This window comes from Neoarius graeffei, chromosome 16 (genome assembly GCF_027579695.1).
Source record: "Neoarius graeffei isolate fNeoGra1 chromosome 16, fNeoGra1.pri, whole genome shotgun sequence".
Classification (NCBI taxonomy): domain Eukaryota; kingdom Metazoa; phylum Chordata; class Actinopteri; order Siluriformes; family Ariidae; genus Neoarius; species Neoarius graeffei.
The window spans coordinates 13,479,204-13,493,117 of record NC_083584.1 but is presented as its reverse complement, the minus strand read 5'-3'; the positions used below and the strand labels follow the sequence as shown (position 1 = coordinate 13,493,117).

The window sequence follows — 13,914 nt, the reverse complement described above, 5'->3', positions numbered from 1 at the left end:
AGCTGTAATCACAATCAATTCAATCACAGTTTAAAGTCTTATTAGCTGACAATAAACAATCCCGGACTCAAGAAATCCGATCTAAAGTAAATCATCTCCATGAACACGAGCGTTATTTGTTTCCAGACTAAAGGACTGACTCATGACGAGTAGTTTTCCGCGACCTGGCAACCCTGTACCCATGACTATTCATTGCTCGTCTTGCTTATTTTCCAACATGGTAGTCACGAGCTGAGGGACAGGAGCTTATACAAAACTTTTACAGCATATCACCGGGTTTAGAGGCTTCTGGACGAAAACAAGCGACTTGATTTCAGTTTTTCCCACCAGATATTGAGGGAATAAAAGATGCTGACGCCTCTTTCTGCTTTTCAGACTCGGTTAGCTGACATTATGGAAACATTGGCCAAGACGGCGGTGTTGGAGATCAACAAACTTGTGGAGCTGGAGTGTAAAATCCTCCTGTCTGAGGTCAGCCGGGGTCAAAACGAGATCGACTTCCTGAGGAAAAGACTGCAGCTGATGGAGAAACACATGCCAGCAAATAATACAACACAGAACCAGGAGGTTGGAAGCACTGGAACATCAGGACTGCTTACATCAGTACAGGGGAACAGCTCCAGAACAGAGAGCCACAGGTCTAGAACAGCAAACATCTCCAGAACAGAGAGCCACAACTACAGAACAGATGATAACAGCCCCATAACTGAGAACCACAGCTCCAGAACAGAGAACCACTGTTCTAGAACAGCAAGCATCTCCAGAACAGATGATAACAGCTCCAGAACAGAGAACCACAGGTCTAGAACAGCAAACATCTCCAGAACAGAGAGCCACAGCTACAGAACAGATGATAACAGGTCCAGAACAGAGAACCACTGGTCTAGAACAGCAAACATCTCCAGAACAGATGATAACAGCCCCATAACTGAGAACCACAGGTCTAGAACAGCAAACATCTCCAGAACAGAGAGCCACAGCTACAGAACAGATGATAACAGCTCCAGAACAGAGAACCACTGGTCTAGAACAGCAAACATCTCCAGAACAGATGATAACAGCCCCAGAACTGAGAACCACTGGTCTAGAACAGCAAACATCTCCAGAACAGATGATAACAGCCCCAGAACTGAGAACCACAGCTCCAGAACAGAGAACTACAGCTTTAGAACAGCAAACATCTCCAGAACAGATGATAACAGCCCCAGAACTGAGAACCAGTCTCACATTAAAAGGTGAAATATACTATATGTGTTAAAGAAAACAAACTAAAGCACTGCTGCATCACTCTGTTTAGTTAAAGATGAAGCAAGCTCTAAATCCCACTGCACCACTATCAACCTGTGGACGAACAGCAATTGTGGGTAATGATCACTAAAAGTGTCCTTTGCTATGATATGAGATAAGGATAAAGTTTAATAATAACCCAGAAACTTGGCAGTCAACTTTCTAAGGGTGTATTCAGACCAGGATAGTTTGATAATTCACTTGCTTTGGTCCGAACCAAATGTTTTTTTTATTTTTTCATTTTGGTGCGGTTCGCTTTCACACTCTACATTTTAGTAAGCGGACCAAACTCTGTCAACAAAGCCACGCGCCCTGAGGTCGTTCAGCTATTGGTCAGAGACGACACGCGCACAAAGTGTTAAGTTCAAAAGTAGTCATGGAGGCTTTCCATGCTGTTATTCTTTTTCAAAGAATATCAAAGCTATATGAGTGATTCCACGCTTATGGGTACTGAAATGGGGACATGAACTTATTTTTAAAAATTCACCTAAAACCATTTCTTTTTTTTACCATCAGGTCACAAAACATGTAATCTTTAATGAATGATATGTTAAAAGATAACTTTAATTTTCTGAGATGTAATAAAAACAGGGGCGGCACGGTGGTGTAGTGGTTAGCGCTGTCGCCTCACAGTAAGAAGGTCCGGGTTCGAGCCCCGTGGCCGGCGAGGGCCTTTCTGTGTGGAGTTTGCATGTTCTCCCCGTGTCCGCGTGGGTTTCCTCCGGGTGCTCCGGTTTCCCCCACAGTCCAAAGACATGCAGGTTAGGTTAACTGGTGACTCTAAATTGAGCGTAGGTGTGAATGTGAGTGTGAATGGTTGTCTGTGTCTATGTGTCAGCCCTGTGATGACCTGGCGACTTGTCCAGGGTGTACCCCGCCTTTCGCCCGTAGTCAGCTGGGATAGGCTCCAGCTTGCCTGCGACCCTGTAGAAGGATAAAGCGGCTAGAGATAATGAGATGAGATGAGTAATAAAAACATATTTATATGCCAAAGTCAGAACGTAACAGAAGTGTTGTGGACATATATATTCTCAATTTTAACAATGTAGAATTACTTTTTGAAACATAGGAAGGTGATGTTTTAGCAAATATAATTAATAAACATGTGTAGTAGAATAAACATACACATTCTTTCAATAAGATTAACATGGTATAGAGCTAGATTGTAATTAATTTGTAACAGACGCGAGATGGACAATCGTAACAGAAGTAATGTAACAGACATCATTTTGGAACTCATAGGCTTGACTTTGGCATATAAATATGTTTTTATTACATCTCAGAAAATTAAAGTTATCTTTTAACATATCATTCATTAAAGATTACATGTTTTGTGACCTGATGGTAAAAAAAGAAATGGTTTTAGGTGAATTTTTAAAAATAAGTTCATGTCCCCATTTCAGTACCCATAAGCGTGGAATCACTCATATGTTTTTTCCAGTTTTTACTGTTTTCACAATTGTGCGATTACTATGCTGTTGTACAAGTTATTTATCAACGACGACGACAAAGGGCAAGGCAGCTACGGAGGATAGCGCTGATGAGTGCACATCGTGTTGTGACAGTTCTGGCTCTTCACGCAATAGATGAATTTCTTTTTTGCGTCGCTAGTACCGCCACTTTTTGAAAGAATGTCCCTGATTTTAATGCAGGTCTGACGGAGTTTCTTCACTTTTAGCCGACATTGTTCTGGGGAGCGCGTGAACCCCTTCTCCTTCATTTTCTCACTGAATACAGCAAACACGTCGGCATTTTTGTGTGTTCTCTCCAAAAGCTCAGATATGTGGACATCTGCCCAGATATCCACAAGGGTGCGCGTTTCTTCCTCGGCCCACGTTTGCCCCCTACTCATTTTTTGTACTCTGTAGTCTAGCCTACCACTGGTCTGAATGACTGAATGACTGTTGTAAGGTTCCCTTGACAACCGAAACAGTGTTTGCACTTTGCGGTGGAGTGTCAAGACTCTGTTTCCCATAATGCTCGACAAACGACGGAAGCTCCCGAGGTACAAAAAAGCAAAACTGTCGGATTAGGTCCGGTCTGCTTTCACACCTCCAAAAGGTCCGCACCAGGGTTCCTTTGGTCCGGACCGAGTCCAACCTTGCAGCTCGGTCTCGGTCCGCTTGTTTGGTCCGGACCAGAGTTCGGTGGTTTGTATTCAGACCAACCCAAAAGGTCCGGACCAAGGGAAATTTGGTTCGTTTGGTTGTTTGGTCCGGACCAAACAACGTAGGTGTGAATACGCCATACATGTGTAAATACAATCTAAAGAATCATCCATGTGCCTTTTTTTTTTAGGTCAGAAACTCAAATGTTGATGGTTTGACACGTTATTCATAGTGACCAGGATAGTACACACTAATCACGTGGTCTTTCTAGACCAAATACTGAAGTTGGAGCGTAACATCCTCTAAGATTGTTTTTGATTGTATCTAGAGAGAGTGAGCTGGAAGAGTTCAGTGGAAGTGATGCTGCTTTGGTCGACACCCCTGTGTCCACTGAACAGGACCAGGTAAGTTTTATTTTTAATGAAACTGTTAACATGAAATCTGTTCTTAGATGTATAAAATGTATATAGTTATTATATAAGATGCCATATCTTTAAATGTTACTCAGGTTGATATGAGAGAGAAACAACACGACTGTCATCTGCAGCAGCAGCATGGAGAAAAACAGATTACTGAAGTCAAGATTAAGCAGGAGGGGTTCTGGGATGCCGAATTAGGACGAGAGAAGACGATTGAGGGCGGTGAGTTTGTGCTCATTTTATCTAATTTCATCTGATTTAAAAAGTCCAGTCACCTAATCTTCTTTTCTTGTGTTTTATGAAATGTTGAAATGTAATATAACAAAAGTTGTAGATCTATGCTAATGTTTCGAGCTTGATGACCAATCCTAGCCTAACCTGAACTTGGTTATGTAATAAAACACACGGGAGCATGCTGTTCTAGGAAAATGTTTTTATTTATCTATTTATTTATTTATGAATTTGCCAACACCTGTATTTTCAATGTATTTATGAATGACCTGTGATTTTTTTTATTTTTATTAATCAATTAAAAAAAACCTTACTCAGAAATAAACTATAAATGAAGTTAATATTTAGTTATACAGTACTGTGCGAAAGGCGTCTTAGCACCACTATTTTTATTTTCATCCAAACTTTGTTATAGATTTCTAATTTATGACTTCTACATTATCGAGTCAGTACAAAAAAAAAAAAATTGAGTTCCAAACATTCGTTTTCCAGCACAAAATTAAATGTTACGGGGAAAAAAAAAGTTTGTATTTGAGCAGCATATTACATACACTACCGTTCAAAAGTTTGGGGTCACCCAGACAATTTTGTGTTTTCCATGAAAAGTCACACTTTTATTTACCACCATAAGTTGTAAAATGAATAGAAAATATAGTCAAGACATTTTTCTGGCCATTTTGAGCATTTAATTGACCCCACAAATGTGATGCTCCAGAAACTCAGGCCCTGTCCACACGGCAACGGATTCAGGTGACTCCGATACAATTGCTTATCGTTTAGGCCTGGCGTCCACACGGCACCGGCGTTTTGGGTGCCCAAAACGCAATCTTTTTGAGAACGGGTTCCAGAGTGGAAAGATCTGGCAACGTTGCTGTTGTGAAGTCGTCTGGATGAGTAGAACGGATTTGTTTACGATGACGTCACAACCACATGACTGTGAGTGCTTCACGCCGGGTAGAAGTGTAACGAGCTCGATGCGAGTTGTCAACAAATCCTATAACTTGGTTCATGAAACGCGCTTACAAAATATTTTCACTGTGAATATTTATTGTGTAATGGTGCAAAGTGAGAGAGAGAGAGACTCTGCCCTTAGGGCAGAGTCAATCCCGCCAGCAAAAATAGGGAAAAAAAAAGGAGCGATCTCACCTCTTCAGATGTGGGTTTAAGTCCTACAATACATTCCTCAAAAAGGGCGTAGAAGAAATTAATCCATCAACGTGTATCATTCAATTTATTCCGGACCATTAAAGACGCCGCCTTCCGCGTAGAATCATACGTCATCCTCGTCGCCATATTGGATAGGTCAAAGCAGAGAATAAAGATTCATGTGCTGCGTTTAACTGTACCAACAGGTTTACCGTCCAAACGAGATCATATGGGATTACCTTTCACAGGTGAGAAACAACAAATTAATCCATCAACGTGTATCATTCAATTTATTCCGGACCATTAAAGATGCCGCCTTCGGCGTAGAATCATACGTCATCCTCGCCGCCATTTTGGATAGGTCAAAGCGGAGAATAAAGATTAGCTGCGTTTAACTGTACCAACAGGTTTGCCATCCAAACGAGATCACATGGGATTACCTTTCACAGGTGAGACTGGAAAAATACTTTTCATTGTATTTGGTCATTATAATGTAATTTTACAAACAGATTTTCCTGACTTTGTGGCTAATATGAAGTCTCGCGCATAATAGTTTATGCACATGCGTCCTTACTTCTTCTATTGTTCTGGTGTCTCCGAAGGGACCGTCTTACAGCGCCTCTAGAGGTGTGGCATGTGTATTGCATCGTTTTCAGCAAGCGTTGCGTTGCCATATGGACCTGATATTTTACTGATTGTTGCCCATTTGGACGCGATATGTTTTTAAATAACATCTCGTTGCCGTTGTCGTGTGGATGTAGCCTCAATCTGCTCAAAGGAAGGTCAGTTTTATAGCTTCTCTAAAGAGCTCAACTGTTTTCAGCTGTGCTAACATGATTGTACAAGGGTTTTCTAATCATCCATTAGCCTTCTGAGGCAATGAGCAAACACATTGTACCATTAGAACACTGGAGTGATAGTTGCTGGAAATGGGCCTCTATACACCTATGGAGATATTGCACCAAAAACCAGACATTTGCAGCTAGAATAGTCATTTACCACATTAGCAATGTATAGAGTGGATTTCTGATTAGTTTAAAGTGATCTTCATTGAAAAGAACAGTGCTTTTCTTTCAAAAATAAGGACATTTCAAAGTGACCCCAAACTTTTGAACGGTAGTGTAAGAGAGCGCTTTTCAGATTAAAAAAGAAAACATAATGAAGGCGACTGGGTTTTGGTGCAAATTTAAGAAGCAAGTGTGATGGTCAAAGTGTCTAGAAGAACTGTGGCTGGTTCTGTAAGACGCTCAGTAAAACCTACAGCTCATTTCCGCATAAAACTGCACTCATTGGACGCGAGACTACTTTTTTTTTTTTTAAGACAAAGGGTTGTCTCACACCAAATATTGACTTTTTCATTTATTATGGCTTACTGCTTCCTGTTTATAGTATTTTTTTTTTTAATGTTGAAGCATTTAATTTCATTATTCGTAAGCCGTTTTGGGTCTACAGCATTTCTTTACATGTGCCTAAGACTTTTATATAGTACTCCAAGTGATGAATATTAATATTAATAATTGTGTTATATCAATTGCAGTACACAGCTCTGAAGAAACATCCACCAGACATGTCAGTGATGAATCTGCTGACAGACGAACTCAGGCTATGAATCTTTCATTTTCAGCTCATCCACAGGACAGAAGATTATTTGAAAATAATTTACACGGCCCTGAAGGACCTGCTTTAATATTGCAATCGAGCTCAGACCCTGAAAGCACGCACACTTATCTCGTACCAAAGCCCATGAGGAAACGTGTGGTCTCCAGGTTCCAGGAGGAGAAGCGCTTTGCGTGTCCGCTCTGTGCAAAGTGCTTCCGGTGTTTCAGCCAGCTGGAAATCCACAAACGGAGTCACACGGGTGAGAAGCCGTACAGGTGCACGCTGTGCGGTAAGAGGTACGCTCAGAAAGGTCACTTGTACACACACCAGCGCACGCACACTGGAGAGAAGCCGTACCGCTGCATGCACTGCAGCAAAGCTTTCATCCAGAAGTGCTCTCTGGACATGCACCAGAGAACTCACACCGGAGAGAAACCCTTTATCTGTGTCAAGTGTGGGAAAGGCTTTACAAAGAAATTCAATCTGAACAAACATCTGGCTGTGCATTCAGACGCCACATGTGGCTTCACTGAGCTGAACGTCAGAACCGTGAACGGACCTGGGCTCCGTTCATCAAGAGCCGATCGCTGAGATGTCGCCGATGAGTACATGTCCTGAACTTCACGAACACTTTTACATGCTAGCTAACTTTACCTTACACGTTGCTGGTTGAGGGATTGTTAGCCTTGTTGTCTAGCTAATCAACATGAACCTGTGGTAGCAACCTGTGGTGAGATAAATTGTGGTAAGTTCATTTCGATAATATTTGCTAACTAACTTGAGGTAGAATTAGAAAACAAAGAGACAGATAATGGATAATCTACCAACCTAGCATTAACTGAAGCAACTAGATAACATGAACTGAATTAGCAATTAGATAATGGCGCTAATGTTGTCTAAAAATGACTGAAAACGTCTGTTCAGGCAATTTTAGCTCTCTGATAGTGTTAGGCAATGTTAGCTAACTAACTAACTGAAACAGCAACTGATGATAAGGCAATTTTAGCTAAGTTAGCAAGATTGTTTTGCAATCTTTTTACCTAGCATGAATGGAAATAACAACTTCTGGTGAGGTAACTTTAGCTCTTAGGCCATGTTCAGTAAGTGATATTAACTTTTTTTTTTTACCTAGCTAACTAACATTACCTTAAACAGCAACTTGTGACAGGATAATTTACCTCAGTACCTTACCACAGGTTGCTGTAGGCTTTAGCTCTGTTATCTGGCTAACTAGCGCTGCTTGATAACTACTGCTAGCTCATGAACTGCTGCTTAGAAAAATCTTCCCCTTTTCAGAAATCATCATAATGTTTAATTACACTGTGTGAAATTAATAAGACTTGGACATTATTTGGGTAATTGGCTAGCTAATTATCTGTTTTGTGTGGATTTTTATTTCTTGGCATAGCAAGATTTTTTAATGCTGCTGTTGAGATTTAGTTTTTTTTTTCTTGTGAAATGTGTTCAGGTAATATTTTGGAAGGAGGACAAACTTATAATGCTAACTAGGCTTTTTTTTGTAATAATATAAAGTATTTAAATATAACTATACCCCAACCATTCTCTGGTCAAATGTTTTATTTCAGAACTCAGACACTGAAACTAAATAACCTGGCTATCGTTATCTAGTTAACATAAACAGAACCACCAGTTCACTGATGTTCCATAATGTAAACCAGAGGTCACCAACCCGTCGATCGCGATCGATAGGTCAACATACCTGTCAACCCTCCCGTTTTTCCCAGGAAATCCCTTATTTTGACTTATTTCCCGCTGTCTTCCCGTTTTTTTTATTTTCCCGAAAATATCCCGTATTTTCACAATATAAAAAAGTCGGTAGGTCCAGAATTCATGACGCGCCTCTGACAGGAGTTTACAGCAGGAAGTCGGGCCATGAATTCACGTCCCCGCCCTCTCGGGCATCAGTAATTACAGAACTCTGTCCGGAGGCGAGGCTGAACAAGTGATTAGGTCCAGTGTTGCCAGATTGAGAGGTTTCCCGCCCAAGTTGGGCGGTTTCAAGTGCATTTTGGCGGGTTTTGAACATAATTTGGGCTGGAGAACGTCAGCAGTATCTGGCAACACTGATTAGGTCTGAGGTGAAGATGGCGATGCTAATAGCTAAGAAAAACATTAGCCTCTCTTTCTTTGATGATTTCAACAAGTGTGTGGCTGGAATGTTCCCAGACTCTTCCATCGCAAAGAAATTTTCCATGGGGAAAACGAAAGCCTCCCAAATAATCAAAGGTAAGCTACACATGTTTACATTAAGTATGTCCTGGCTAAGACCTCATAAATAGCCTAGTGTAAACTAATTGGTGTATTAACTGTTTTATCCACTCATTGTCTATTTTATTTTCTATCTGAAACTTACCCATTTTAAATCACTCTTGGTTTAATATCTATCTATCTATCTATCTATCTATCTATCTATCTATCTATCTATCTATCTATCTATCTATCTATCTATCTATCTATCTATCTATCTATCTATCTATCTCTATCTATCTATCTAGTGTTCCGAGGCCATGACTATGGTAAAACCATAATAAATTGCAATGGAATTGAATTTATTGACTGGTTATATAATGACCTTTCTTATTTTAACATAAGATACGTATTTTAGCCCTTAATTTGGGAAATAACTGGTACCACTGAAAGCAAATAAAAATAAATGTATAGTTTATTCACAAATGCACTCTATAAACCATAAGCATATTGCGTTTGGGTCTTGGCTATCACCAACATGCACCAGAGTACAGGAAATCACAAATACTAGACAGAAAATTGCCCCCCATTCAACTACACACCCACTTTTGGTGAAGGGTATGACTTTCCGAAATTTTCCCTTATTCTGAGTTAAAAATCTGGGAAATATCCCTTTTTTTCAAACCTCAAAGTTGACAGGTATGCAGGTCAATCTCGGAGGCTTTCCCAGTCGATCTTGGGGGAAAGATCTTCCAATTTAATTGGAAGATTATACAGAAATACTTGAAATGCACTGCAGTATATCTGATTGGCGTTCATATTGCATGTCTTCAGATAGGCCCACTACAGCTTTCCCTGCCCTCCGCAGGGTTCTTTTTTTTTTTTTAACTCCTGCTGCTTACGTCTTACGTCTCTGAGTGTCGTCATGTGATAGCCTTGTGCTGGCTAATACTAGTTGCAAGTATGTCAGGTCCGCCGCCACCAAAGAAGCCAAAAACATACAATTTTCATCAAGAATGGGAGGAGGAATTCCTATTTACGTTGGTGAAAGAAAAGTGTGTGTGTTTGTTGTGCCATGAGGCACAGGTGCTGTCAAAGAGGGGAAATTTGGAGCAGCACCACAACACCAACCACCCAAAATTCAAGGACAGCTTCCTGCCAAAGAGCGCGATTCGAGCTAGCAAGGTTCAGGAGCTAAAAGCGGCGCTGAAGGCTCAGCAAGCAGTCCGTTTTCACCAAGCCTACTTCACAAAACAAGACAGCAACTGAGGCATCATTTCGTGTCAGCCACCTTTTGGCGAAACACAAGAAGCCTTTTACAGACGGTGATTTGTTTAAAGAAGCGATGGTTATTACAGCAGAGACTGTTTACATTGTAAACCCTTATTATTATGCGATTTCAGCCAAACTTTTACGAAAAGCGTTTTACAAAAGGGAATAACGATGGAAACTTTTCCCCCCCCCCATCCTTTAAAGCTAGACTGCCTTTCGATTTCATAAAATCAATGAAATTTAGTTCACTCCGAAATTTGGTCATTATGATACATGTTTTTTTCTGTAACATCTCACAAAATATCAGGACATTCTGTGGATGGGAAGTTATTTAATTTGAAAGGATTCCGGAGCAAATAATGTGCGTGAAATCGCTCGCTTCACACAGTCAAGCAGACAGAGGAAGTCTGTGTGTGCATGCGCAGGTTTACCACCTTCTTCTTTTGGGTTTTACGGCAGCTGGCATCCACAGTGTTGCATTACTGCCATCTACAGGTTTATCTTTGAGCGTGCACTGACAGTTCCATCATTCTGTCGCTAAACAAACAGCTGATCACGCCGAGGTGCTCGCTGAGCGCCCATATTTATTAGTTTGGTCTTGTGTTTCCTTTCCTTGGCAACATAACATCTTTTCTTCTCACTTTGTTATTGTAGTCGGTCTTTCACGTTTCATTCGCACACTCACGTCCTCCATTTTTCTCTCCTGTTTCAAATTTGTATCCCGCCATGCCTTGCATGAACGGGGAAAGCCCATCACGTGATGCATGACGTATTATCTTGAATTGGGTCATGGTGAAGCAGGAAAAAATAGCGGAGAATTTAGGACCATGTGGCCTTAAATTCATTAATTGTTCTATTTAAAAAAAAAAAACTTCCAATTTTATTAGTCTGTGATTCGAATTCAGTAGCTTTCAGTCCACTAAACACAAGTAATTGGGTGGCAGGGAAAGTTCTTTTTATGACCTACACTTGAAAAATCTGAAAGGCAGTCTACCTTTAAACTTTATCACATTTTCTCACTCTTTTGGTGAAGCTGCTAAGCGGTGTCACTCAAATTTAGTGTCAAGAATTGAACGAATGTGTCATGTGATCAAAACATGACAACATGGAGGAAGAGATTATAACGCAGTTGGGAGAAGGTTTCCCAAAATTAATGTTTATTTATTTATGTTTAAATGCTGCCCAGAGAACAGGTGAGTAAAATAATAATCTACTACAATACCACAGTAGTGTGCTGTAAACTGTGACGAAACGTTGGACGGTTAAAACTCAATCACAGGCATGTGCCAAGCGTTCTGATCCACAGGTTCTATAAAAATCAAATGTTTGCAGGATAACAGCTCAGAGATTCACCAGATCGATGTGTTCATATACATTAAAAAAAAAGTCTCTATTAAAAACATCACACACTTAAGCTGTATGGAGTGTTATTTCTTAGAATATACAGTAGGTGTGTGTGTGTGTGTGTGTGTAAAATATATTATACACTCACTGGCTACTTTATTAGGTACACCTATCCACCTGCTGTTTTATGCAGTTCTCTAACCAGTCGATCCCTCGACAGCAGCCCAATGCATCAAATCGTGCAGATACAAATCAAGAGCTTCAGTTAACGTTTACTTCAAACATCAGAATGGGAAAAATTGTGATCTCAAAGTGTGACTTTCTTTCACTGTGTTATGGGTGTTGGTTTGAGCCAGATGGACTGGTTTGAGTATTTCAGAAACTGCTGATCTACTGGGGTTTTCACACATGCAACAGTTTCTAGAGTTTACACAGAATAGTACGAAAAACACTGAGTGAGCGACAGTTGGCTAGATTGGTTAGAGCTGCCAGGAAGGATATAGTAACTCATATAATCACTCTTTACAACCATGGTGAGCAGAAAAGCATCTCAGCATGCAACAGCAAAAGATCACATTGGGTTCCACTCCTGCCAGCCAAGAACAGGAATCTTAGAATTAAGAACAAGTTCCTATTAAAGTGGCCGGTGAGTGTATATAATCATTTAACTTTCATGAAGGATGTTCTCTGAGGACCTGACTTGGATGACACACATCTCTACTTTGGTGAAGAAAGCTAAGCAGCGCTTGGATCACCTCAGATGGCTGAGGAAATTCAAGATCTCCACACCGCTACAACAGAGTCTGTGCTCTCTGGAAGCTTCACTATGTGGACAGGAAAGGTCTTCACAGAGTGATCCAGTGCACTGAAGGCATCACCATGACACCACTATCCTGCCTCCAGAGCATCGAAACCAGGCGGTGGGTGCTTGGCAATACATGGTTTTGAAGGTGATGATAACAGTGCTTTTTGGGCACTGTTGCCAGGCAATGTTGCTGGCAACGGGCAACCAGGTGAGACATAAGGCAACTAATTAGGGTGGGCAACAACCAATCAGATAAGAGCAAATCTATTGCCAGGGAGACAGACACCGCAAAGATAGACACTGAAGCATTTACAGCTGTCACTTTTGTCTTAGCTTCAGCCTTTATTTTGCTCAAATATCACTTCTGGAAGAAAACTGAATACATCTCATCTCATCTCATTATCTCTAGCCGCTTTATCCTGGTCTACAGGGTTGCAGGCAAGCTGGAGCCTATCCCAGCTGACTACGGGCGAAAGGCGGGGTACACCCTGGACAAGTCGCCAGGTCATCACAGGGCTGACACATAGACTCAAACAACCATTCACACTCACATTCACACCTACGGTCAATTTAGAGTCACCAGTTAACCTAACCTGCATGTCTTTGGACTGTGGGGGAAACCGGAGCACCCGGAGGAAACCCACGCGGACACGGGGAGAACATGCAAACTCCACACAGAAAGGCCCTCGCCGGCCACGGGGCTCGAACCCGGACCTTCTTGCTGTGAGGCGACAGCGCTAACCACTACACCACCGTGCCACCCGAAAACTGAATACATAGCTAATGATAACTTTCAGCTAACCATGTTAGCAAAAACCACTGCTAGTTAGCTAAATCCCATTCAATCTCTATGGAGCAGTGGTTAGCTAACGGCAGTTTACGCTTAGCTGAAAAAAATCGATGTCTTAATTCTAACCTGAGCACATAAACATGGATGTCTATTGGTTTTCTAAGCATTTGATGAGGTAAATTCACCACTTTGGGTTTATACATAACTTACTGGCATAAAAAGATATGCTCTCTCTGTTTTTCTTTGCTCCACAGCCGTTGAGACACCGCCATCTTTGTTGAAAATTTCAGCTCTCAGGTGGTCATGTGATTTGCTGTGAGGACTCATTGGATGGTCTTAAAAAGTTGCCCAAAACGATCAAAATTGTTTGGATAGAAATTATGTTGCCCGATCTCACTGGGAATGGCGGCACGGTGGTGTAGTGGTTAGCACTGTCGCCTCACAGCAAGAAGGTCTGGGTTCAAACCCAGCGGCTGACGAGGGCCTTTCTGTGTGGAGTTTGCATGTTCTCCCCATGTCTGCGTGGGTTTCCAATCCTCACACAGTCCAAAGATATGTAGGTTAGGTTAATTGTTGGCTCTAAATTGACCGTAAGTGTGAATGGTTGTTTGTGTCTCTGTGTGTGTCAGCCCTGCGATGAGCTGGCGACTTGTCCAGGGTGTACCCTGCCTCTCGCCCATGCTCAGCTAGGATAGGCTACAGCTT

General features: G+C 41.3%; 1 protein-coding gene across 1 annotated transcript in view; it reads left to right on the top strand.

Moving 5' to 3' along the window:
- The first annotated feature begins 213 nt into the window (after positions 1 to 213).
- LOC132900199 (uncharacterized) overlaps positions 214 to 13,914 on the top strand; it is a 50,982-nt gene continuing 37,281 nt past the window's right edge. Inside the window, exons 1-4 of the mRNA XM_060942230.1 lie at positions 214 to 1,235; positions 3,724 to 3,799; positions 3,904 to 4,036; positions 6,729 to 7,369. Of these exons, the coding sequence (XP_060798213.1) occupies positions 349 to 1,235; positions 3,724 to 3,799; positions 3,904 to 4,036; positions 6,729 to 7,369 (1,737 nt within the window). The 5' untranslated portion in view covers positions 214 to 348. The remainder of the gene's footprint in view (positions 1,236 to 3,723; positions 3,800 to 3,903; positions 4,037 to 6,728; positions 7,370 to 13,914) is intronic.